The sequence below is a fragment of the Eurytemora carolleeae genome, unplaced genomic scaffold (genome assembly GCF_000591075.1).
Source record: "Eurytemora carolleeae unplaced genomic scaffold, Eaff_2.0 scaffold56, whole genome shotgun sequence".
In the NCBI taxonomy this organism is placed as follows: Eukaryota; Metazoa; Arthropoda; class Copepoda; order Calanoida; family Temoridae; genus Eurytemora; species Eurytemora carolleeae.
Genome location: NW_019396129.1, coordinates 273,015 through 299,173, shown reverse-complemented (window position 1 = coordinate 299,173; position 26,159 = coordinate 273,015). Strand labels below are relative to the sequence as shown.

Genomic DNA, 26,159 nt, shown 5'->3' with positions numbered 1-26,159 from the left:
TATGCTTTTACCAGGGTGAAGAGAAAAATAAGTTATTTTGCCAAATAAGGATATACAGTGTTATCCATAAAGAATGAGACTGTAATGACGACCTAAAACTAAGAATACGATGATTTGAAGCTTGTTTCTGCATTCAATTGAGTATTACTAAATGATAAAGCACAGGAATAAGCCAGTTTTGGCCTGCAAGGAACCCTGAATGAAAGAAGAAGACTAAAAAAACTCACTAAAATCGTCTCTGCAGACCCATCCTTTTTGGGTAACCCTGTACTACAATCACTAAACATATTAATCTCATTTGTTGATACATGATCCCCCTTTCGCCGTTGGGATTAGCGTGCAGATCAATCCCCGAACTGATCAGAAATTTATCTTCCCTGTAGCCAACGGGTTTGTTATTATAAAACGCTTTTCTGGTTTGCAACTTTAGAGGAATTTTTTACTACAATGTTAAAAATCATTCAGGGTATTTCAAACCCAACGTTCCTTGCCAAGGAAAAACACATATTTGACTTATTTTTGTTCAGCTCGTTCAGTAGTTGTGATACATGATGGGATATAACTTGTTTTTTAAAAATTTACAAATTTCAAAATTATTTATTCCAAACATTTGCCCTTACGTGACCATGTAAAATCGAGAGAAAATCTTATGCAAAAACCCTTTTTTGGTTCGTTTTCCCTTTAAATTTTCTCTTAGCATAAAAATATTGCAAAGTTTATTAAAAGCAAACTTTTGCAGAATACAGTTTTGAAATATTGGAATTTCACAGTAATTGTGTGGCAAAGTGAAAAATATTATTCACCTTGTTTGGATGCCTTTAAAAAGTTCAAAACCCTTAAAAACGAACCAAATAATTTCCCATCATTATTGTGATATAAACAGACCAAGAGCCTGCAATATTAATGTGTTCCAAAAAGTATTTAAAATTCCCTCTGGTCTATTCATAAGGCTGCCTTTTGTTAAACTGAAAGGCCTTGACTTTAATAAAAAAAATCTTTTGTTTCCAACAATATTTAAATACAAGAAAAAACATTAGGCGTTTACATATTTAATAATAAGTCGAAGAAAGGAAAACATCTATACCTGAAAAATGAAAAGCTGTATTCAAGTTGTAGCTCTTCTGGGACTATGGTAAGAATATTAATTTATAGGTCTCTCACTTAGATTTCATATGATGCGTTTTACATTTCCGGCTTTTTCAGTTCTTGAATTCGTGAATTTTTAAACATCTAAAACTGTAAAAATCGGTTGAAGGCAAATAGATTATCAAGTACAATAGGTGGCAACAGAGAAATGAAATACACAACGTCACAAGTGTCAAATACAACAAGGAAAACAAAATTGTCTCACATTAGTTGACATGTTTCCAAGATTAATAAAAAAGTGTAAAAACAGAGACTAAAGAACACATAAAATTGAACTTATTATACCGTAAGAAAAGCACTTTATTCTAAAATTATCACTATTATTGATAATTTTGTCAGACACAAAAACTGAATTGACACTTATGACGACAGAATACAACTGTACTGAGAGTGTACAAATTCTACATTGCCATCTATTGTACTTAACAATCTATTTGGTTGAAGGTTATGTTTTTTATTTAATTCTTAACTCACTTAACTTAAATTCCTTTACACTTTACAGAGGTACCCTTAAGGATGAGACATTTGAGCATGTACACTGCGCAGTTTTGATTATGTTTAGTGTGTACTGTACTGCAGCTCCATAAGTACAATTCTCCTTGTAATGCTAAAGTACAATATGTTAAGGGTGTACTGTATAACAACAGCTGTTGAGTATACAATGCAGAATGCTCTATGTAGTGCTAAAGTATAATATGTTAAGGGTGAACTATAACTGCAGCGGTCAAGTACAATTCTCTTTGTGATGATAAAGTACAATATGTATATTTGGATGTACTCTACTATAGCTTTTGAGTAATGCTTAATGTGATTTTAAACACAATACGTTACGGATGTAATGTACTGCAGCTGTTGAGTACAATGCCTTATGTGATGATTAAGTACAATATGTATGTTTAGGATTTACTGTACTATAGCTGTTGAGTATAATGCTTTTTGTGATTTTAAACACAATACGTTACGGATGTAATGTACTGCAGCTGTTGAGTACAATGCTTTTAGTGATGATAAAGTACAATATTTATGTTTAGGATGTATACTGTATTGCAGCTGTTGAGTACAATGCTTTATATGATTTTAAACACAATATGTCAAGGATATTCTGTACTACAGGAATTATGTGATGACTTAGTACAGTATGTATGTTTAGGATGTACTGTATTGCAGCTATTGAGTACTATTCCTTATGTTCAGGATGTACAGTATGTTGTGTATTATGCTTGATGTGATGACTAAGTAGAGTATGAATGTTCAGGATGTACTGTACTGAGGCTGTTGTATAAATATTCTCTTTGTGCTGCTAAAGTACAATATGTTCAGGATGTACTGTACTGCAGCTGTTGTGTAAATATTCTCTGTGTGCTGCTAAAGTACAATATGTTTAGGATGTACTAGCTGCAGCTGTTGTGTAAATATTCTCTTTGTGCTGCTAAAGTACAATAAGTTCAGAATGTACTGTACTGCAGCTGTTAAGTAAATATTCTCTATGTGCTGCTAAAGTAAAATATGTTTAGGATGTACTGTACTGCAGCTGTTGAGTACAATGCATTATGTGCTGCTAAAGAAGAATATGGGGAGTGGGGTGCATGGGGACCATGTAAAAATCAACTTCAGGTTATTTTCTTAGTTTTTTTTGTTTGAATTACTCATGTGAATTTGTTCTCTTTCTTAGCTGTCAGTCTGTTATTAATTTTTTTAAACGTTTCTACGTTTTTTAACGTTTTCTTTGGCACCGTGTTATCTATTTTTTCTGTCCATGATGTCAATTTCATCGTCTGAACAGCATCTATAAACTCTGAAATCATTATTTTAAACTCGAACCCGTCCTGCAGTATCCAGCCAACAGCAAACATGTTTATTTTAGGACCCAACCCATCCTCTAGTATCAAGCCAACAGCAAACATGTTTATTTTAGACCCGAACTAGTCCTGTAGTATCCAGCCAACAGCAAAAATGTTTATTTTAGACCCGAACCCGTTCTGTAGTATCCAGCCAACAGCAAACATGTTTATTTTAGACCCCAACAGCAAACATGTTTATTTTAGACCCCAACCCGTTCTGTAGTATTCAGCCAACAGCAAACATGTTTATTTTAGACCCGAACCCGTCCTGTAGTATCCAGCCAACAGCAAACATGTTTATTTTATACCCCAACCCGTCCTGTAGTATCCAGCCAACAGCAAACATGTTTATTTTAGACCCGAACCCGTCCTGTAGTATCCAGCCAACAGCAAACATGTTTATTTTAGACCCGAACCCGTCCTGTAGTATCCAGCCAACAGCAAACATGTTTAAATGATGCTGATGCTAGTAAGTTATTTTTTATCGAGCTGGGTTTACCAATATACAAGGTACTGCAAAAATCTAAGATGTTTTGCAAATTTCTAAATTGCTTATTTTAATTATTTGCTTTTCTCACAATATGCCAAATCTTAACCTTAAGAAACAAAAATAATCTTGTTAAAATTAATGAACAGAAGAGAAGTATAGTTTAACTTCATCTATCCAGGGGTCAATATAATTCCTTTTTCAATTCCATTTGGGATTGACAAATTTGAAAGAAATGGGGGCAAACTGTTTAATTGGGGGCAAATTTTTTTAAATGATAATTAGGGTACACACTACACAGTACACACTATGCATCTATACTGTGGAGGTTATCTATAGTCTGAGATCTAGGGTACACACTACACACTACGCATCTATACTGTGGAGGTTATCTATAGTCTGAGATCCAAGGTACACACAACACACTACCCATCTATATTGTGGAGGTTATCTATAGTCTGAGATCCAGGGTACACACTACACACTACGCATCTATACTGTGGAGGTTCTATAGTCTGAGATCCAGGGTACACACTACACACTACGCATCTATACGGTGGAGGTTATCTATAGTCTGAGATCCAGGGTACACACTACGCATCTATACTGTGGAGGTTATCTATAGTTTGAGATCCAGGGTACACACTACACACTACGCATCTACACTGAGTATTGATGATTTTTTTCTCCAAGGTTTGGGATCAGTTCGGAGGCTATTGAGCATGCTGAGCGGAGACCGTTTAGATGAGTTCCTGAGGAATGCCTATTGCGTCTAAGTTACTGAGGAATGCCTACTGCGTCTAAGTTCCTGAGGAACGCCCACGGCGTCTCATCAATTCCACGCAGAACAATTTTAAGACTGTTTCAATTTTTATTGTATGGCACGGACATTGTATGAATTTTAGCATCAACATATTTTTACAATAAAAACATCGTATTAATTTACAATTTACATATGGTACAATACAAAGTTTTTTTTTACAATGAGTAAGGAGACAAATGAGAGGTAAAAAACAATAAAAAAAAATGTGAAATAACTAACTTTTTTAAAGCTCTAAAGTAAACTTCTTAAATTGCAGCTTTGCAATTTTTAGTTAAATATTGCAGAAGTTGTCCCTTTAATACCAAATATGCAGGATTATCTATACAAGGGGTAAAACTTTTATGATACAGTGAGAACATTATTTTTTTGGAATAGAAAGACGACTTTTAGACTCAAGTTATGACTTTAAATAATCTGATAAACATGAGCCACATTGTGCAATGTAAACAGACCCATTTCACTTAATAATTGATTTTATAATTTACTAGTGTTATAGTGCCGTTTTCTTATACCACAGTTTTCTGGTTTTCAATGTATGACATTACATTTGGTTAATTATTTTTTTCAATGAATAAGCTTTTTGTGTAAAGTATAAAGAGTTACCCTACAGAGTCTACAGAACACCGTTCACCTCAGCTATGAAGTAGGTTTAAAAACAGATACACCTGAGATTATTTCGGATTCTGAAAGTAAACAATGTCTAGAACTAGCATGTAGATTTTAGAAATCCCTGGCGGGCCTTTTTTGAGAAAATTCCACGTAAACTTTCTTGTATTGTTAAGACTGAAAAAAGGTGTGTTGACTCAAAAGTTTTCATGAGATTATTAATTTGAGCGTTCCTGCTTAATTATTATCATCATATGATTAATTTATCAAGGTAGAATTAACACACCGGAAGAAGACAACCATATAAACAATTTTTTATAGGGTTTAAACCTCAAATGATTAAAAGTTAAGCACATTTTGATATATAAATGTAGTTTGCTCTACCATTCGTCTGTAGAGGCTGAAATGAGGTTCAGACACTTTTTAAGAAATACCTTGAATACACTGAAATGTTTTGTTAAGTGGTTAAATATTTTAGAGCTCATTAACCAGGCAAAGCTTTTTTGAACCACTTAACAAAACAGTTCAGTGTATTCAGGGTATTTCATAGAAAGTGTCAGAACCTTTTACATTTCAGCCTCTATAGACAAATAGTAGAGAAAACAAGATTTACACATATAAAATGTTCTTAAATTTTTAACATTTGAGGTTTAAACCCTATAAATCATTTTTTTCGCTTTCTTCCAATTCTACACCGATCAATTTATTATATGATGATAATAATTAAGCAGAAACGCTCAAATAAATAATCTCATGAAAACTTTTGAGTCAAACACCATCTATCAGTCTTAACAATACAACAAAGTTTAAATGGCATTTTCTCAAAAAAGAGCCCAACAGGGATTTCTAAAATCTACATGCTAGTTCTAGACATTGTCTACTTTCAGAATCTGAAATAACCTTAGATGTATCTGTTTTTAAAACCTACTTCATAGCTGAGGTGAATGGTGAGAAAGAGATTAGGAAAACATTGAGTATTTGAGAAAATCAAAATAAAGATGTCAAATGGCATTTCCAAATGAACAAATTAATTTGAACTTTAGGTGTATGCAATCAAGAAAAACTTAGAATTTCACCAGAATATTCCTGGCACATAGTATTTGTCTTAAAATCTCATGATAAGCTTCTTTAATCTTTTAATTGTTCGGATAAAACAACGGTATAAATAGTGTGTACAACAGTGTAAATATCCTGAAATTTTGAATAGCTCTTTGCTTGAACACTAGACGTTTCAAAAATACGTTATTTTAGAATTTTCAATTCTAGATTTAGAAAAAATTTTCCGTTTCATCAGTAAGTTCTTTTAATATTATACATTAGTACCTTTGGCACGATTTTACATTTCAGTAATATGTTATATTATATATGCCATTTCTTTAATAAGTCCATGGAACACTGTTATGTTTTAGCAGAAACGTTTCAAAATATTTGCATGTTGTCAAAATTCAGTTGGAATATAGAATAGATTGTTGTCAAGTTCCAGATAGTGCCTTGTCATAATATAGCACCATCTTTTGTAACGTTCTTGAAATGGCTGCCAATTGTCCTTGCAACAATGTCACGTTTCAGAAGTACGTTCTCATTATATCCGCAATAAATCTTTGGAACTTTGTCACGTTTCAGTAGTACGTTCTCATAATATCTGCCATCTGTCCTTGGAACATTGTCACGTTTCATATTACGTTCTCTTAATATCCGCCATCTGTCCTTGTCATTTTTCAGTAGTACGTTCTCATAATATCTGCCATCTGTCCTTGGAACATTGTCACGTTTTTCAGCAGGCTTTCTCCGAGCTAAAAATGAATACATTCACTTTGAGATACATCAGACTTGATACAGGGTGTCCCAATAAACATGGGAATTAAGTGACGAATTCGATATCGTCTTTTTAAATACTTCTTTGATTTAGTTTAGTGATGCCTACTGAGAAAGCTTTAATCTGTAAGAGTTTCGTCTGCTATGTTCTCATTTTGTTTGTTTATGTTTTGACCGCATACGGTTGTACTTAGTAAAACAAGAAAATTCCAGTACATAAACAGAGTGGACTTGTCCGTCTTCACTGTTTATCTTGCGGAGACATTATAGATACATCTTTACAGCCATTTACCATTTTCATAAAATGAACTTTAGCAGACATAATAATATTATGGCTTTTGAAATTAGGCATTACAATGCTAATTCATAACAAAGACGATATCGAATTCGTCACTGAATTCCCATGTTTTTTGGGACACCCTGTAGCTCATGTCGTCTTCACCACACTAGAGTGTTTTAGCTTAAATCAAAAATATGAATTTAGCTTTGAGCCCATATTATCCATTTTAATCGAATCTCTTAAATCAAAATCTACAAAATGTTAAGACCCCAAAAAGGAAACTCGAGAGTTTTGTTCACCGATACTCTTTTAAATTTCGGGCTCTGGCTGCGTAAACAATCTATTCTAATGTATCTAGGATATAACTATAACAAAGGGTTTGTCAACCAAGTCTGGGGAACATTTTAGTTAGCAAGGAATGGTTTGCTGGTAAAGAAAAAAATAAAACCTATCGACGTGGTCATTATCATAAAGTTTTAATTGCTAAAAAGATACTTTTATTTATTTGACCCATTTAAACTTCGCATTTAGAACAAGTCTATCACTCTCCACTAAACACTACTATATCTTCGGTCAGTGTACTTCAAATTACAGCAAAACGCAGCGAAAGCTTGAGTGAGACTGCTAGGGAAAACGGCCTATGTCCAATGAATTATCTTGTATTATTTTCGACTTACTTTAATAATATTATTTGCCGTGTTAAGGAACTTTTCAACAGGTCTATCCTCCAGAACAAAAAGTGGAATCACCATCTCATTACCAATCCTGGAAACAAAGACTATTTATAAAATATTCAACATTTCGAGTGTTTTCTAATTTTGTAATTTTCCTGATATTTATCGTTTTTTTTTCATCCTTTATTAAACAAATTCATTGTGTACATTTGTTTTTTAAACTATTTTGTAACGGTAAATCACGACATAACGTTTTCAATTTAAAGTTTGATAGATTTTAATTGAAAAATCATAAATGTAACAATGTAACTGTACTGCCAAACAACAAAAACTAAACACTTGTACAATAGCGTTGTACTGTAAGATTATTATAATTTGAGAACCTTATATCAGAGTTGTAAATTAATAAATGAGAGAGAGAAAGGTATAGGAAGGTTATCTCCCGTTTGGTCGTAAATTACGATTTTAGCTATTTTTCCCTCTGAAAGTCGACCTACATAACTTTGAATCTCAAAACAAACTAAGAACACTCCCGAGTTTCAAATCAACATTTGAGGCAAATCGGTCAAGGGGTTCCTGAGTTACGACCGGACATCCAAACGAAGATTACTACTTTATACTTATAAAGATTGTATACCTGGACATTAGAGCCTTCTCCACCTGCCTCAACACCTTCGCGGAGGAGAAAGGGAGAGACCTGAATAAGATCTAGGTTGCAAATTTTAGTTTTAGTTTTTACGTCTCCATCTTTGCGAAATATCAGAGGGTTTTGCTTGTTTTGATGTCAAATTTAACTTGAAAATCAAATTATTTTTATTATTTATTTTATTTTATTAATTTGAATGAGCAAGATGCCTATTTATTCAGGCTCTTGTTTTGTTGGAAACTTACTTTTTTGAAGCACCTCTGAGCTCACTCCAGAGCAATCGTTCTATGAGTCCACAGTAGGAGAACAGTGTAACTCCCATTATCTAGAAGATTAACAGAAATTGTATATTTATGTTATGTTTCAGGTTTTTAAAACGAAGGGTTAGAAAAGTTTTTACCAAATGAGGATACAACATTTTTCAGATTTAAAATATAATTGATAGATTTGGTCGATCCAAATATTAAAAAATATTTTTGAGCTCGTCTTTATAGATCATTATTTTTGTTGATACTTTTAAATAAACGGATAACAATTCATTTTTCAAAGAAAAAAGCAATTAAATTGATAGATGAAGTTTTCTTAGTCTTACCTTCAAATGGCAATTTGATATTTTCAAGGACTCAAGATCCAAAGTGTACAATTCTCCCGCTATAAAAAACGTTTATCATATTATGCATTCAAATGATTATTTCTATTTTTACGTTGTTTCTTTTTTCACAAATAAGTGTACTGTGTACTTATTATTAATATTATACCGAAGTGTACTGTGTACTTATTATTAATATTATACCGAAGTGTACTGTGTACTTATTGTTAATATTATACCGAAGTGTACTGTGTACTTATTGTTAATATTATACCTAAGTGTACTGCAAATTGAATTACAATGTTAACTAAGTATATTGCAAATTGAATTACAAGAAGTGTACTGTAAGTACTGTAAGTGTACTGCAAGTGTACTGCAAAATTTAATAACAATATTACCTTTCTGTACTGTGTACTGAATAAAAAATTACCTATGTGTGCTGAAAATTTAATAACAATATTTATTACCTTTGTGAACTGTGTACTAAATAACAAGATTACCTATGTGTGCTGAAAATTTGATAACATTATTACTCAAGTGTACTGCAAATTAAATTACAATATTTCCCAAGTGTACTGCAAATTGAATAACAATTTTACCTAAGTGTACTGCAAATTGAATAACAATATGAGGAACTGCGACTCCTCTTGGCATCCCCTCTACTTCAGTATAACGAGTATCAAGTCTACAATATCAATAATTACATGTAAACAATGAAATTTTTGTCGTCCTTTCTTATATAATTCATAGCTAAGTATTTCGTAATTTGCAATTAATTCATTTTATACAGTTTTAGAGCTATAACAGTTATAACAAAAGAGAATTACAACATCCGAGAATCCTCATCATCCTTGGCATCCATCTCATATGTTGCAAAGAGAGTGATTTTGATGAAAATAAAACAAGGCTACAAAGCAGGTACTACGAAGAAGAACAGTAGACGTGTGGTAAGTACTGAAAATTATAAAATAAAATCAGCCTTTAAAAGAATGCCTGATTGTATATACCATCTGTGATAAAAAAATTAAAATTGTTATTAAACAATTCATCCATGGCGAATTTTCATAATTCCAATAGAAGAATAAATGAAGACGATAATCATTCCACATTTTTTGGGTCATAATGGACAACTTTACACAAGATTTTTATTCAACTACAAAGCATGTGATATCATAATATCATCCTATGGCAATATTTCCCCCACAAAGGACCAGAATTTAATGACGACCTGGAAATACAATAATGGAAACAATGGAAAAGAGAAAATCATGATTTTTATTCACATTGGGGTATTTATCGTTAAACCCCTGTAGACGCCCATAATTGGCTCTCTGATGAATAATGTGCTAAATTCACCTCATGTTTAGAATAGAAAACTTGAGAGAGAGATAACTTCTAGTTTTAGCTGCAGCGTAGAAATTAACCAGCTTCACCAGTTTAGAAATGCATTTACCAAACACATTCTGGGAACCAGTTATTGAAACCTAAACAAACAAATAGTAATACAGGGTGTTCGTCCAAGGGGGGCTTACATTTTTTCTTTCCAGGGGGGGGCTCAGCACCCGTTGGGGCATGAAAACCTCCTGAAATCAATAGATTTCACTGGTCCTGGGGGGGGGGGCTTAGCCCCAATAGCCCCCCCCCTGAGTACGCCTCTCAGGGTGTCCCAGAATACGCTCTTTTAAACTTTGTATCACTTACCCTGGTTCAGGTTTAAAATCTTTAGAACATTTCCGTTCGATTAAAATCAATTAGAGGTTTTTAGCACAAAAAAATATGACAGCTTGAAATTTTAAAAAATTGAACCATGGTGATTGGTGAGTGCTACAATATCTTAAAGAGCAATTTTAAGAACACCATGTAATTTTTTAAGTTCATACTAAAATTTGTATAACACTTTAATTTGGAATAACAAAAAAAATGTGACAACTGAAACAATAATAATAAAAAAAGGATAAAATCAAAAAATTAATTGTTAAGAGTTAAAACATTTCAATATTTAAGATATGAAATATGAAAAATTAAGAAAACTAAGTTTTTTTGTTTTTAAATAACACAAAACTTTTAAGGATTTGTATTAAAAATCGCAGCTTCTTTTTTTAAGGCTTCAAGGGAGGGGCGTACAATTCGATACTTTGTGACACCAAATTTTGTACATGCTGCGTTTGGTCCTAAAAATTGAGATAGAAGGCTGAAATTTTGTATGCGGCCTCAAATTGTGAGCATCTTCATGGATCAGGAAGAAAATTTGAGATCGGAGGTCACGACCTCCGGGATCATTTGAGGTCAAAAGGGGTCTTCGAATGGAATAAAAACACCAAAAAACCTATGATTTGATACTACACATACTTATTTTCATTGATTTCATACATTGACCTCCGGAGGTCATTGATATCTGGAAGACCTCCGGAGGTCATTGATATCTGGGTGCGACCTCCAGGATCATCTGAGGACAAAAGGGGTCTAAGAATGGAACCGGAACACCAAAAAACCTATGATTTGATACCTAAAATGACCCATTTACATTGATTCAATATTTTGACCTTATTAGAGGGAGGTGAAACTGGAGGTCTGATATATTTGTCAATATCAGCACATGACTTACGTGGTAGCAAAAATATGAAAACCTGTCTGATTAGCTTAAAATTATTGAATTAGAGTAAAAAAACTGGTATTTTTCCGTATTTTCTGAATTCATGGAGGTCAGAATGGAGGGCAATGACCTCCGATCTCAAATTTTCTTCATGATGACATGAGATGACCACAATTCGAGGCTGTATGCAAAAATTTCAGCCTTCTATCCCAATTGTGGCAAGTCTTCAATACTTTTGTAAATGTTTTCTTTATGAATTATTTTTTGTTCGTTTCCGTACCTTCGAGCCGTAGCTGACTCCCATATCAATCCAAGCCGAGGTCACAATATCCAATGACGGAGGTCGACCGTAACCAAAAGCCGGCCCTGCGGTCAAACTCACCTTAATTAAATAATGATAAATTTCATGTTCTTTACTTAAGTTATAGATGAATGCTACTCCGACCCAAAATCCTCGCAGAAGAGAGTTGCAAATCCAAATGTAAAACCGAAAAGATATAAAATAAAAAATGAACAAAAAATAAAATAGGATCTGCACATTTTTACAAAATTGAATAGTGTACTTATATCGTAGTTCATAGTTTAAGGAGCAAGCTCGGGATACGAATGGAACCCGCTTTTATGAATTGCAAGAATTAAAGAGGTCATCGCATATATAAATACAATGAAGACGACTTTCGAACTAGATTTTGATTTATATCAAGCTGTTAAACAGCATGGAGAAGCTGTCCATTAAACAAAAAACTTCTCTTTGATTACTTGGAAACTTGTATTTCGAAAAAATCAAAACTTAAATAAAAAAGCCGTCTTCATCGTATTGATATAATCGCCTATCATTTTAGTAGAACTACGTCGACGTACAGGGTTCCCAACAAATGATTAGACGTTAAAACTGGTCAAATTTGACAATTTGAAAATTTCGGGTTGTGCCTTGAAAATAGTCTTAGAAAGGTTGTTTAGTGATTTTGGAAAGACAAGAAGACGTGAAAGCTATGGAAAGCCATGAATAAAAAACAACGAAAAAATTCCTGTGTTGTTATAACGTCCTGCTGTTGAATCACTTCTCTTGTGTGTCGGTTCAAGTGTATGAGAAGTGGTTCAACTAAGTCTACATAGTTCAACATGAATAAAATCTAATCCCTTGACAGGTTTGGTTTTAGTAAAATCTAAGGATTAAGAAATGTCTGTTACCTGACTAGTTTTACTGATACTAGCTCTACCCTTCCCTCCCTGGAACCTATATCCTAGTCCACATGGATTCCCAAGCTGCATTGGAGGAGATGAGGTCTCCAGTACACCCTCACCACGCTATAATAGAGGGAGTAGAAGGGGCGAAGACGACTTTTAGACTCAATTCATGATTTAAAATAGTTAAAAATATATTAAACACTGCATAATTGCTTTAAAGAATTGCCTATTTCAATTTATTTTCGATTTCTGGTAAAATTATTTGCTTTATATCAACATCAAATATAAAATATACATAAGATTGCTTAAATGTCGTCTTCCTATTCAACAGTTATATTGTTCTCACTGTATTGTATCAGAAAAAATGTCTTACTTTGACATGAAACGTAAACCAGGTGTACATGGCATTGTTGGTCAGCTGATGGGTCAGCCATTGATTTACGTATTTCCGTCTGTCCAGGGGGCGTATTTTCAGCGGAATCCGTTCAGTGTTTGCTAAAATATTATTCAAATTATCTCAGACATTGATTTACAAGACATGATATTTTTTGAATAGTTTAAAATGTCTTCTTCTCAGACATTGATTTACAAGACATGATATTTTTTGAATAGTTTAAAATGTTTTCTTCTCAGAAATTGATTCACAGGACATGATATTTTTTGAATAGTTTAAAATGTCTTCTTCTCAGACATTGATTCACAAGACATGATATTTTTTGAATAGTTTAAAATGTCTTCTTCAATAAGTTCCGTAAAAGAATTGATAACGGACAAATAGTAATTTCGAGTCGAAAGTAATCTCTAAGGTTGTCTCTGATTTTAATAATTTTTCTGTATAAACCTACAAAAAAAATTTAGCTTCATGGATGAAAATTCAAAATTGTATGCGTAGCTTTTTCTTTTGATTGTCCGAGTGGCCAAATTTAGGAATTCATATTTATTCGACAAAATAATCAAAATATATATTTATATTCTTTCTTTTGCAGATCTAAAGATTTACCGTTTTTTTAATTCTAAGGGATTGGCTCTTTAGGTTCGATTAGAATTGATCTATCAAAAAGAAAAAAAAATCCAGAAAATGCATCTGATCTTATTCTTACATAAATAAGTGTTTAATTAAGTAGATCTTTTTGACCTCATGAATGCGTTAGAATTTATTGCATTCCTTGAAATCCAGTATTGACTGGTTATACATTATATTCATTGTGGTTAACAGGGAAGAAGAATGGAGAGGGGCGTATGAAATGTACTAAGGGGGGAGGATACAATTGGAGGGGGGAAGGAGGGAGGGTTGAAATATGAGGGAAGGTAAGTAATTTATCTTGACCCAAGAATTTACAAAAGCAGCCGGAAGCGGTCTATAACATATATTCACAAATACAGGCCTACATTCACAAATACTGGCATACATTCAGAATTACAAACATACATTCATAAATACAGGCATATACATTCATAAATTCAGGGATAAATTCAGAATTACAAAAGACACCCATTCAGAATTACAAACATACATTCAGAAATACAGACATAAATACAGACACACATTCATAAATACAGACACACATTCAAAAATACAGGAATACATTCATAAATACAGGAATACATTCGGAAATACAGGCATACGTTCATAAATACAGGTATACGTTCATAAATACGGGAATAAAGAATAGTGAGTATCGATTTTTGGAATTAAAAAATGTGGAGGTCCACCCCGTTTATTATCTCACACTAAGGTTAACAAGACGCGGGGTAATTTATTTTTAAACTTTATGTCGAAAAAAATTGTATTTGACAGATTTATGGGAACTTAAATTGTTTTCACATACGGTGGTCCTTGGGTAATATATGTATATGTGGTATCCCGTAGTCTTTCCCATTTTTAAGAAGACTGAGAATTAATGGCACAAGTGTGAGTGGTGGGTCTGATTCCTTTCTCAAGTTTAAATTCATTGAAATAATATTTTATTTAAGTTTAACGTAACACAGACATATTTACAATAAGATATGAATAGACCAATAGATACAATTTGACAAGCAGGCATAGTTTAAAAAAATAGAATTAGATAGACAAAGAGATAGATAGATGTTTAGACAGTCCAAGAAGTCCATGATACATAGAAAGACAAAGAATTCACGTAAATGAGGATGTATGCACACTTACCAAACATTTCTTTGACCGGAATATTAACAATAGGTAGAGTGGGGTCACCCATCCGCAATAGGTTTCCTATAATCTTCTCTGTGTCCATCCTTTGATAAGATTTTGTATACTCAAATTCATCTATGTAATGTTTATTCTACTATCTAATCACCTGCCTACATATACACTATACAGCTTTTCACCTACTCATAACGTACCTACCTACCCATAAGTTACCTACCTACCGACCTACCTATCTACATATTTACCTATCTATCTACCTGTCAACCTACCTGCATACCTGCTTAACTACCTACCTACAATCCTTCCTACCTATCTTCCTACCTATTTACCTACCTACTTACCTACCTACCTACCTACCTATCTGCCTACCAATTTACTTACCTACCTACCTACCTACCTACCTACCTACCTACCTACCTACCTACCCTACCTACCTATCTACCTACCTAACTACCTACCTACCTACCTATCTATCTCTCTGTATACCTGGGTATAAAGTCCCCGCGGATCTGTTTAGGACCGACATTAATTTTACTGAGTAGAGTTCCTCTCTGTAGAGAATCCAGAACTTCGTAGAAAGTCAGGTTTGTTCCTGGAACAGATAAATAACTATTTTTTACAAAATCTTTACTGATAAAAAATGAATGATATGAAAGTATTGAATTTCAAAGTTGCCAAAGGTAAAAAATACCAAACAACAACTGTCTGAAACTGAATATGTACTATATGTCGATACGTGGCCCTCTAGACCTGTCCTAGTCGCAGCGCTTGGCCCAGAAATTGTCATTACCTAACCTCGCCAGAATTAATTTTGTAACTTTGAGATTTTGTTGCTTCCTGCAATTTTAATTGGGACAAATGTAATATCGGACTTTTGTAATTTGATCTTTTTTCCATTCCATAAAACACCCATGTCATAGATAAGAGATTAGAAAAGTTTTGTAAAAATAATCCCTCTGAAGGGGGATGATTCATCCCGTGCACTGTCTCGTTTTGCTTTCTATGGTCTTAATGTACTGTATTGGAAGTTATTATGGTTGCCCATAAATCGACCCAATAGTTCACGGTGATGTGATGGTCATATTTCACAATAGTTCATCCGCCTAACTCTGTTGCATAAAACGCGCTGGGTCAACCACATACTGGGACACTAGACAGGCTGGTACGAGTAAACACTGTACCATGTAATGGTTCTGATCATGCAACTTATGTGATTAGTCTTATCTTCGTAAAATAAATATTTGATTTGATGATGTATTTACCTAGAGAGTCTCTGAAAAGATCCATCTTGTTCTCCCCGTACTCCACCACGGACTGGACCACCTTGTACTTGGTCTCCAGCAACGTATTCGCGTTCTTCACCATCTCACCGAAGATCTAAAATGAGAAAATGTCTATAATTTTTATTTATTGAAGTCTTGAGTTTTAACTAGTTTATTAAATTAAAAATATGTTTATTGTTTAAGAAATGCTATTTTATTTACAAAAAATTGATTTTCATCCTGGACGAAATGAACTTATTTTCTCATCGCTGAAAGATTACCCAATCTTTATTATTTAAAACTCCAAAGTAAAGAGAATGTCGTTTTAAAATTTAAAGAGGGGTATGCCCATTACAACGGTATCCTTAACAGAATAGAGAAAATTATAGATATCATCTCACACATTCCTGATCAGAGGTAGCTTTTAAAGTAGAGTTGTGAATCAAAAACATCCTTTAAGAGAGGATCCACTTGAAATTACGTCTAGGGTCCCTTTAATAAGTTAAATGTACGCGGGTACCTTAGCAATCCCTTCACTGTTATTGTACGCGTTCATGATGAAGTTGATCTTAGCTGGGAGTAGTTCTCCTACTGTGAAATCCTGGGCCCGGAGTAGGAGTTCCTCACCTCCTGATCCAGATACAAAGGAGTTGATAAACTAAACAAAGGAGTTGATAAACTAAACAAAGGAGTTGATAAACTAAACAAAGGGGTTGATAAACTAAACAAAGAAGTTGATAAAATAAACAAAGGAGTTGATAAACTAAACAAAGGAGTTGATAAACCAAACAAAGGAGTTGATAAACTAAACAAAGAAGTTGATAAACCAAACAAAGGAGTTGATAAGCTATAAGCAACAAATGAATTATTAAACAAAACAAAGGAGTTGATAAACTAAACAAAGTAGTTCAGAAACTAGACAAAGGAATTGAGAAACTAAACAAAGGAGTTGATAAACTAAACAAATGAGATAAAAAAGGTGATAGCTGTCATCCTTTGATGTTACCTTTTTTATATATCTTTTAACTGTCATTTTTTGCTTTCACCTGTTCTAATATACATTCTGGCTGTTATTCGTTACAGTTGCCTTACATTTTGATATTTTTTGTTGTTAGCAGAGTTTTTTTTATATACCTCTTATAGCTGTCATCCTTTGATGTTACATTAGTTTTCTGATATACCTTCTAGCTGTTATCCTCTGCTGTCATCTGTGTTTTATAATTTACCTTCTAGCTGTTATCCTCTGCTGTCATCTGTGTTTTATAATTTACCTTCTAGCTGTCATCATTTGACGTTATCTGTGTTTTATGATATACCTTCTGTTACCTGAGTTATCTGGTATACCTCATAGCTGTCATCTACTGCTGCCATCTGTTTTGAAATAAGATCTAACTGTTATATTTACTGTTACCTGAGTTTTTATCGCTGTTAAGCTTTCAACAGCTCGGAAAAATTGTTCTGTTAGCGCAACAATTGTTGATAATCCTGGACAAACAGATTATATTAATTAAAAATTATTTTCTCAAAAAAAGTTTAATTTAAAAAATGGCATGATGTCATCAAGCCCGCAAGGTGCAGCTGATTATTTTCCACAAACTTGAATCGTCTGATTTCAGAGACCTAGGCAACTATACAACTAGACAACTAGACAACTAGATAACTAGACGACTAGACAGTTAGACAACTAGACAACTATAAAATTTATGTATTAAGGTTGTAAGACTGCGTCAACTTTAAATTGTCGTAACGCCTTGACCTTTGGTTTTATATCACATATTAACTATTGCTTTTTTGTAGCCTTAGAAATAAACTTTTCGTCGTTTGTTTCTAGCTTCCATGTTAAAGAAGTAATTGGCAAAATTGCATTCAATTTTTGCATGACGAGCTTGTACATTTGGTTTACAGTCTGATCTCTATATCTTTAAAAGCTGATTGTGAAAAACCTAAAATAGTTCAAACTTTGACAATTTGATCTAGCAGAATTCATAGTTTTAAATATCAAAATTCTATGCTATCAGGTCTCAAAGATAGAAGGATTTAAAATCAGAATTGGTTTCCATCCCCTCCCCCCTCATCCCTTTAAGAGTGTACTGAATATCACCGGAATGTAACAATGATAAAATATTGAAAATTCTAAGTGTGTTTTATGTCACATTGTCTCGTTTAAAAACAATAGTAAATGAATCTCGTATTTAACCATAAATGTGTTTATATTGTTGACACTTACAATACTAAAATATTCTAAGTACATCTTTACTATTTTTAAAAGCTTCCCTGCTTTGAATGCATTGTCTAGCGTAAAATAAATAATACATAAAAATAAAATGTCTGATTTTTTTCATGAAAAAATCTTTACAATATTCTTGTTATTTCATGCCTTATCATCTTGCTTTAAACCATTTCTTTGCCTGCAATCCTTCCTAGAATTCGGATATTATAAATAACAGTAAATAGAGGTTGAAAGAATATGAACGAATCAAGGAAAGGTTTATCTGGCACAATGTCCACGGTGGTTAATTTTATCGGGTTTATTAAAAAACCAAACATAAAATTAAAGTAAAAAGATACATCTAAGCATTGGAAGCAAATTCATCAACTGCAAGTTATAAACATCTTAACCACGGGCCATAAGTCCTTAGTCATATACTGATTTAGTCATTTTAGTACTTGACTCGGTTGTTTAGATATCCCTGAAACTCTGATTTTTTATCATACTAGGCTATAAGACAGATAATGAGGCTTAAGTTCAAAGGAATTGAGTCTTTGCCACAAACTCTGATTTTCTAATCTCTATGTATTTTCAACCCAATGTCGTAGGCCTTAGATATTTCAAACTATGAATTCTTCTAGATCAAAAATCCTAAGTTTGAAATATCAAAGGTTTTTGCCCTCAGGTTAACAAGATATAGGGACGGGAAAATCTGAGTTTGTGGCAAAGAATCAGTATTGTCAATTCCCACTATGTCAACTGGCCCAAATATTGTACGCTGAACAGTTGGGGCCACTTTTTAAATTTTTATTAGTTTAGATATTTTTTTGTTTGATTTTTAACACAAAGGAATTGAGTTTTCCCAACAAACTCTGATATTTTAAAATATCTAGCTTTGTAACCAAATGTCATAAACCTTAGATATTTCAAACTATATAACTCTGTTAGATTATGTAATCTAAGTTTGAAATATCAAAGGTTTACATCGCCAGGTTGCAAAGATAAAGAGACTGGAATATTCAAGTTTGTGGCAAAGACTCAATTCCTTTCGTTAGCTTTATATACATTTTTAAGATGCATATATATTACATAGTTTATACGATTTTTAGTACACAGTTTGGAAAAATTATGACCGAAAAGTATGAAAATCTAAGTGTGCTCATCTGGGATGTACGGTACATAGTGGGAATTGACTAAACTGATTCTTTGGTTAATTACCTTGTGCGAAATTATTGAAACGACTTTGTAACCTCAATAGCTTTTCAATAAAAGGAGTTTTGATTTAAAACATATTTCAATCTGAATGAATAGATGAATAAATGAATAGGTGAATAAATGAATAAATGATTAAATGATTAAATGAATAAATGAATAAATGAATAAATGAATAGATGAGTAAATGAATAAATGAATAAATGAATAAATAATTAAATGAATAAATGAATAAATGAATGAATAAACCTGTATGAAGAATGCTTGAAATAGAAATAAACTCTCCAAAAATTGCTGAACCCTCATCACCCTGGAAACATTTATTGATTAAATTTAAATTTTTTATTTATTTAAATAAATATTTTGACACTTAAAAATAATTTAGTCAAAGATTGATGTGTATTTACATAATTGATTGACATAGACATTTTAATTACCGACTAGGGGGGATGGGGTGAGGGGGTGGCAAAGCAATATATGTTATATGTACACATTTGTCAAATTGTAAAAATCAGCATTTAAAATCATAATGTTCTTCATAAATTTTCACTTAAAGCAGATAACCTGTTTAATGCATGCAAAAATAGTGTCAAAAATGTGAATTTAAACTGTTTTATTTACTTTGTCTTCTCTTTTCCAAAAAAAACCACACTTTGTGCTAGAAACAGGTCAAGTTCCAAAGCTAACGGAACTAATTTCCCCTGTATTATCATACAATAAATTATAATATCTTTCAAAATTTTATTGAATTAAGAAAAAATGAAATCTTGTTAATTTAAAAATTTCGACAAAATTGAATTTTCATCATGAATTAAATGATGTTTCGATCCCTCTTTCTGAATAAATATGTCTAATTTTGATCTATCTAACATAACAGTTTTTTATTCACAGATAGGTCAAGCATCATTCCCGAGGAATCTAGGCCAGTTTAAGCCTAATCAGGCCTTATTTAAGAGTATAAAAACTATAGTATCTACTTTATATTTGCAACTTTATAACCCCGGCCTGAACAAAACATTTTATATCCCTTGGTTAAAGTTAGTGGATACATAAAAAGTACAGGGTTACCAACAAAGAATACGACTGTAAAGACGATCTGAAACTCTAAAAATATGACGGTCCTGAGGTTAAATTAAATCTTCTGCCTTGAATAAAATCTTTTAATGGCTTATTTGATTATTTGTCAAAGAAAGTAACAAGTTTATATCATGAATATAAAGAAAGTAACAAGTTTATATCATGAATATAAAGAAAGTAACACGTTTATATCATGAATATAAAGACAGTAACAAGTTTATATCATGAATATAAAGAAAGTAACAAGTTTATATCATGAATATAAAGGCTCAGAAAGTACTAATTCTGNTGGGGGGGGGGGATGATTACACAGTTCAGTCCTTGATCCAGCAAGCTGTCACCCTCTCCGTATACTGTATGTATGACGTGGTAGCCAGAAAACTCTGGAATGATTGCTCAGGATTTGTAATTTGTAACTGATTCTAGATATTCACTCTTTAGAAATATATATTTTAAAACAATTACAATCTAGAATCATTCAAGATCAAGGAGTATGAAACAGAAGGGAGATATAACTGACGCGGCCCGCACAACCATATGATTATACATGCTTTGCAGACTCCATTTGTATGAGAAATATTTGTCTGATGTACAATTACCGCGTATAACCTATTCTGAATATTTCTTATACAAATGGAGTATGGACTGCAAAGCATGTATAATCATATGGTAGGTCGGACTGCGTCAGACGTATCTCCCTTCTATTTCATACTCCTTGTTCGAGATATTTTTCTATTTGAAGAAAAAATGAAGATGACAATCGGTCCACAGTTTTCTTCTGACCAATGTATTGATTACCTTATAGTTTAAAGCCTGCTTAGCAATATTTAACCATTCCTGCATCAGGGCAATATTCTGCTCTACAGAACTAGTAATCTCCCTAGATAGATAGAAAGAGATAGCTAGATACTATATATAGATAGCTGTATACTAGATAGCTAGATTAGATAGATATATAGATAGATAGACATACAGATAGATAAATAGATAGATAGATTGAAATTTTTCTTGCAGAACGAATTGGTATAAAAGAGAGGAGATTTATAAAAGAAAGATAGATATATAAATAGATAGATAGATAAACAAAGGTGTAATTTCATTAAAGGCTTTTCAATTTTTTCAAGTTGACGGAAAAACATTTTCCCAAACCTTACTTTTTTAAAATCTATATATATATATATATATATATGTATATAAGCTAGGGGCGGAGCACTATAAGGACTATATTTCATGAGCCAGAAAATATGGAACATCCTTATTAAATACTTTTCATTTACTTATTTAATAGAGAAAGCGAAACTAACAGAAATAAATGTATTTTTCAAATTTTTCTTTGACAAAATAAGAATCAAATTATATGGTGCGGACTACAGGGATAATAATGAAAGTGTACATGAGCTTCATGAACCATGAAGGGTGTGTACATGAACTACCCGTAGGGTGTGTAAATGAACTACATGAAGGGTGTGTAAATGAACTACGTGAAGGGTGTGTACATAAACTACATGAAGGGTGTGTACATGAACTACATGAAGGGTGTGTAAATTAACTACATGAAGGGTGTGTACATGAATTGCATGAAGGGTGTGTACATGAACTACGTAAGGGGTGTGTACATGAACTACATGAAGGGTGTGTACATTAACTACATGAGGGGTGTGTACATGAACGACATGAAGGGTGTGTACATGAACTACATGAAGGGTGTGTACATGAACTACATGAAGGGTGTGTACATGAACTACATGAAGGGTGTGTACATGAATTACATGAAGGGTGTGTACATAAACTACATGAAGGGTGTGTACATGCACTACATAAAGGGTGTGTACATAAACTACATGAAGGGTGTGTAAATGAACTACATGAAGGGTGTGTACATGAATTACATGAAGGGTGTGTACATGAACTACATGAAGGGTGTGCACATGAACTACATGAAGGGTGTGAACATAAATTACATTAAGGGTGTGTACATGAACTAAATGAAGGGTGTGTACATAAACTACATTAAGGGTGTGTACATGAACCACGTGAAGGGTGTGTACATGAACTATATGAAGGGTGTGTACATTAACTACATTAAGGATGTGTACTAATCTCTTATAGTTCTCCTCAAATCTTTTTAATTGAAATGTTTTGTTATCATTATTGAAGTAAGGTGGAAAAACTAATCAAAACAGCCAAGAGCTATTTTCCACCTAATTGCTTTTTACTGAAGTACTGTTAAAATAATTATTAATTTATATTTGTAAACTTGTTCTGTACACAGATACATGTATTTTAGCAATAAACATTATCTATCTATCTATCTACATGAATATGAAGGGTGTGTACATAAACCATAAGGGTATGTACGTTAACCTGAAGGATGTGTACATGAATCTGAAAGGTGTGTACATGAAGGATCTGTACATAAACTTTAATTGTACCATAGACAAAGATAGACACTTAGCTAACTTATCTCTGGAAACCTCGATTTCAAGAGGAAATGGGGTTCATACAGTACACATACTGCAGGTTTTATTTACAATTACTAAATACTAAATGATCTGAGAGATAGATAGATATTTCCCCCCTAAATGTAAACAAAAAAAGTAAAAAAAATAAAAAGGAAGCACTGGAAAAATACTTTTTTTTTAGAAATACGTACAGAAACAACCCCAATTTTTCTAAAATTGTACAGTTTTGCCAAGCTTGCCTGTTGTACTCAGTACACTGAACCTCTATCAATATCTACTCTGTGTATTGTACCTAAAGAATTGTTCTCTATCTTGAAGTACTTTAAGAATCTCCTTCTGTAGAATATCAAATACAGGGATCTCCATAATATGAACATTCTGTATACTCTCAACAGTACTGTTCTCTATACAATATTATTATAATTATTATAAGCTGTTTAGCAAATTTTTTGTATGCTTTCTTATAACTTGTTTTTTTAACCTTCCCCTCCAACCTATCCATCATCTCCTGGATAGCTCGCTCCATTCTCATCTTCTTCTCGTAGAGCCTCGAGACCAGGAGCATCTCGGACTCTATCTCCTGGCCGAGGACGTTCCTCTCGGAGCACTCCTCTACCTCCGTCTCGTCCTCGAATACGTCGCATTGTTCTAGCATAATTCCTGAATTAGTTCGATGAATGATAGACAAGTGTCCGAATTTAATGAATTTGAGCCGTGGCTTAAATCTGCCAAAAACTGGTTTTAATTGAGCGCCAGCTTAAATCTTGAAAAATTTAATACATTTTTAAGTGGAACCAACCATATTTGAGCAGCGGTTTAAATTTAAACCGCGGCTTAAATTCTTTAAATTCCATCTACGGTTGTTTATTAAGGTTAGATCACTCTGGAATCTGGATGCGCTCCAATCTAAGGAAAATGTCGACTCAGGGACACTCAAAATCCTTTATTGACGTAACTAATCTTTGGCTGTGGGGGAGAGGGGGTGCGGAAGGATTTTCTCCGCTTTTTACAGCTGACAAGCAGAGAAAATCCTTCCCCCCATCTTACCAACAAGGTTTTCACTTCATCTTTCGCAAAGGAATTGAGTCTTTGTCACAAACTCTGATTTTTAAATCCCTATATCTTAACAACCCAATGTTGTAGACCTTAGATATTTCAAACTATGACTTCTGTTATATCAAACAATCAAAGTTTGAAATATCAAAGGTCTACATAATTTGGTTGTAGATATATTGGTATTGGAAAATTGGGATTTGTTGCAAAGACTCAATTCCTTTACGTACATTCAGAGTGTCTAACTTTAATTAACAACCTTGATGATGGATCAGTTAACTCTTTCGCTCATTCAGAAGTTTAACTCTTTCGCTCATTCAGAAGTTAACTCTTTCGCTCATTCAGAAGTTTAACTCTTTCGCTCATTCAGAAGTTTAACTCTTTCGCTCATTCAGAAGTTTAACTCTTTCGCTCATTCAGAAGTTTAACTCTTTCGCTCAATCAAAAGTTTAACTCTTTCGCTCATTCAATAGTTTTCAGCTGTAGCAGTTTTTGCATTCTCGACTAATTTGTTTCATGAATTTTGCAAAATGTCGTGATTTTACACTGCATTTTACACTGCATTTTACACTGCATTTTACACTGCATTTTACACTGCATTTTTGTTGATTTACACAATATTCTTGTTTTCCCTGTAAAATCTTGCAATTAAGTGCAAGTGCAGTGTTGATTGCATTCGCGTACAAATGTTTTATGTGCAAATGTGATTTCAGAAAATTAAAATTTCACAAAGAATTTAATTTGGATTTAAGGTCAGCGGACCATTGGGGTAGGAAGGAGGGGGCCGGGGGGGGGGGGCCTTAGTAGGGTCTAGGGATAACATTTTTATAACATTCTTTACTCAATGTTTAGAGATGGCTAGTGTATTCTCGGCCACCTAGAGATTTAGTTTAGAGATGGCTAGTGTATTCTCGGCCACCTAGAGATTTAGTTTAACTATTCGTACCTTGATCAACCATACCTCTCACAAAAGATTGAAAACGATGTTTTTGTTCCTTGTAGGTGAAGCTTCAAATTTTTTTTTTTATTTAAACATTTTTGATATTTTTTTACACCAAAAATACTTTAAATCGGGATTTACTGGACCTGTAAATTTTTTTGCAAGTTACTAGCTGAAGGGCCCGGCATTGCCCGTACAAAAAAATTTGAAAAAAAATCTGAAATAAAATTTCGAATTATTTTTGCCTATATAACTTCCACCGGCCACCCATGAATGTCCACAAAAAAATTCAGCCCAATCGGTCCAGCCGTTTGGCCGGCTATACGCAACAAATTTATATACGAATGTCTTGTTTTATTATATAGATTGAGTATTGGACCAGAAATTCAATGAATTTGAGCTAGATCGCTGATCTGCTATATGGTTCAAATCCTGGATTACTGATTAAATCATTAAAAGTTAAACATTCATGAGGATTTGAATCGGCGATTCGGGATTTGAACCGGCGGTAGGTAATTAAGTGACCTCTTTAATTAACTAAATTCGGTACCAAAGCTGGAAAATTTTAAATAGACGGAATGAGATAAACAGGTATATGCTTGTTCTCAGCATTTTAAAAATAACGTAACAATGAAACCTAAATGTTTTCAACCCTAACTTAGTTCGAACTATTGAGAAGGAGAACAACGCAATTGGTTTTTATTACTATATGCTGCCGAATAAATTTGCCTTTCTTAACCTTGCGCCAAAAATCAAAACTAGAGGAGTTATGAGTTCACAAAGTCGTACCAGGAGCAGTGGCGTAAATAAGGGGGGTTATTGGGGTTATTTACCCCCCCCTAGAATCCTGGGGGTAAATACCCCCCCCTAGAATCCTGGGGGTAAATACCCCCCCCTAGAATCCAGGGGTTAAATACCCCCCCCTAGAATTCTAGGGGTAATTACCACTGAACAAATTTTCAGGCCCTGAATAGCAGGGGTTACTCCATTTGCTGCCTCTACAAGTAACAGTTCCAGTTGCCTTGACCCCTTCCCTTCAAAAAAAAATACATTCCCTATTGATTAGTCTGAACTTGTGTAAAGACGACT

General features: G+C 33.3%; 2 protein-coding genes across 3 annotated transcripts in view; both read right to left on the bottom strand.

The window, feature by feature from the left end:
* Positions 1-4,331: 4,331 nt before the first annotated feature.
* Positions 4,332-23,477, bottom strand: LOC111695815 (uncharacterized). Of its 2 annotated transcripts, none has more exons than XM_023465255.1 (19): positions 23,370-23,477; positions 21,414-21,495; positions 19,788-19,848; positions 17,529-17,602; positions 16,638-16,775; positions 16,118-16,232; positions 15,342-15,447; positions 14,853-14,941; positions 13,062-13,183; positions 12,692-12,808; positions 11,781-11,882; positions 10,264-10,391; positions 9,507-9,592; positions 8,911-8,969; positions 8,564-8,643; positions 8,310-8,369; positions 7,676-7,763; positions 5,832-6,696; positions 4,332-4,933 (listed from the first exon to the last, which is right to left on the bottom strand). In XM_023465255.1, exons 1-18 carry the CDS (start codon positions 23,441-23,443, stop codon positions 6,622-6,624), a joined length of 1,656 nt encoding a protein of 551 aa, XP_023321023.1. In that variant the 5' UTR covers positions 23,444-23,477; the 3' UTR covers positions 4,332-4,933; positions 5,832-6,621. The 2 variants fall into 2 exon arrangements, with proteins under 2 accessions (XP_023321023.1, XP_023321024.1); XM_023465256.1 differs by having other exon boundaries at positions 4,332-4,910.
* The window catches only part of LOC111695812 (golgin subfamily A member 6-like protein 6), an 18,657-nt gene continuing 15,963 nt past the window's right edge, over positions 23,466-26,159 (bottom strand). The window contains exon 8 of the mRNA XM_023465253.1: positions 23,466-23,737. Coding sequence (XP_023321021.1) covers positions 23,466-23,737 — 272 coding nt within the window. The remainder of the gene's footprint in view (positions 23,738-26,159) is intronic.

Excerpts from the sequence above, each read along its gene's own strand:
- LOC111695815 (XM_023465255.1), bottom strand. The coding sequence starts at position 23,443 with ATGGAGATCCCTGTATTTGATATTCTACAGAAGGAGATTCTTAAAGTA. Across the intron at positions 12,809-13,061 it reads GGTTTACGTTTCATGTCAAA|CGTGGTGAGGGTGTACTGGA; the intron begins GTAAGACATTTT and ends CCTCTATTATAG. Across the intron at positions 8,370-8,563 it reads CTCAGAGGTGCTTCAAAAAA|GTCTCTCCCTTTCTCCTCCG; the intron begins GTAAGTTTCCAA and ends GATCTTATTCAG.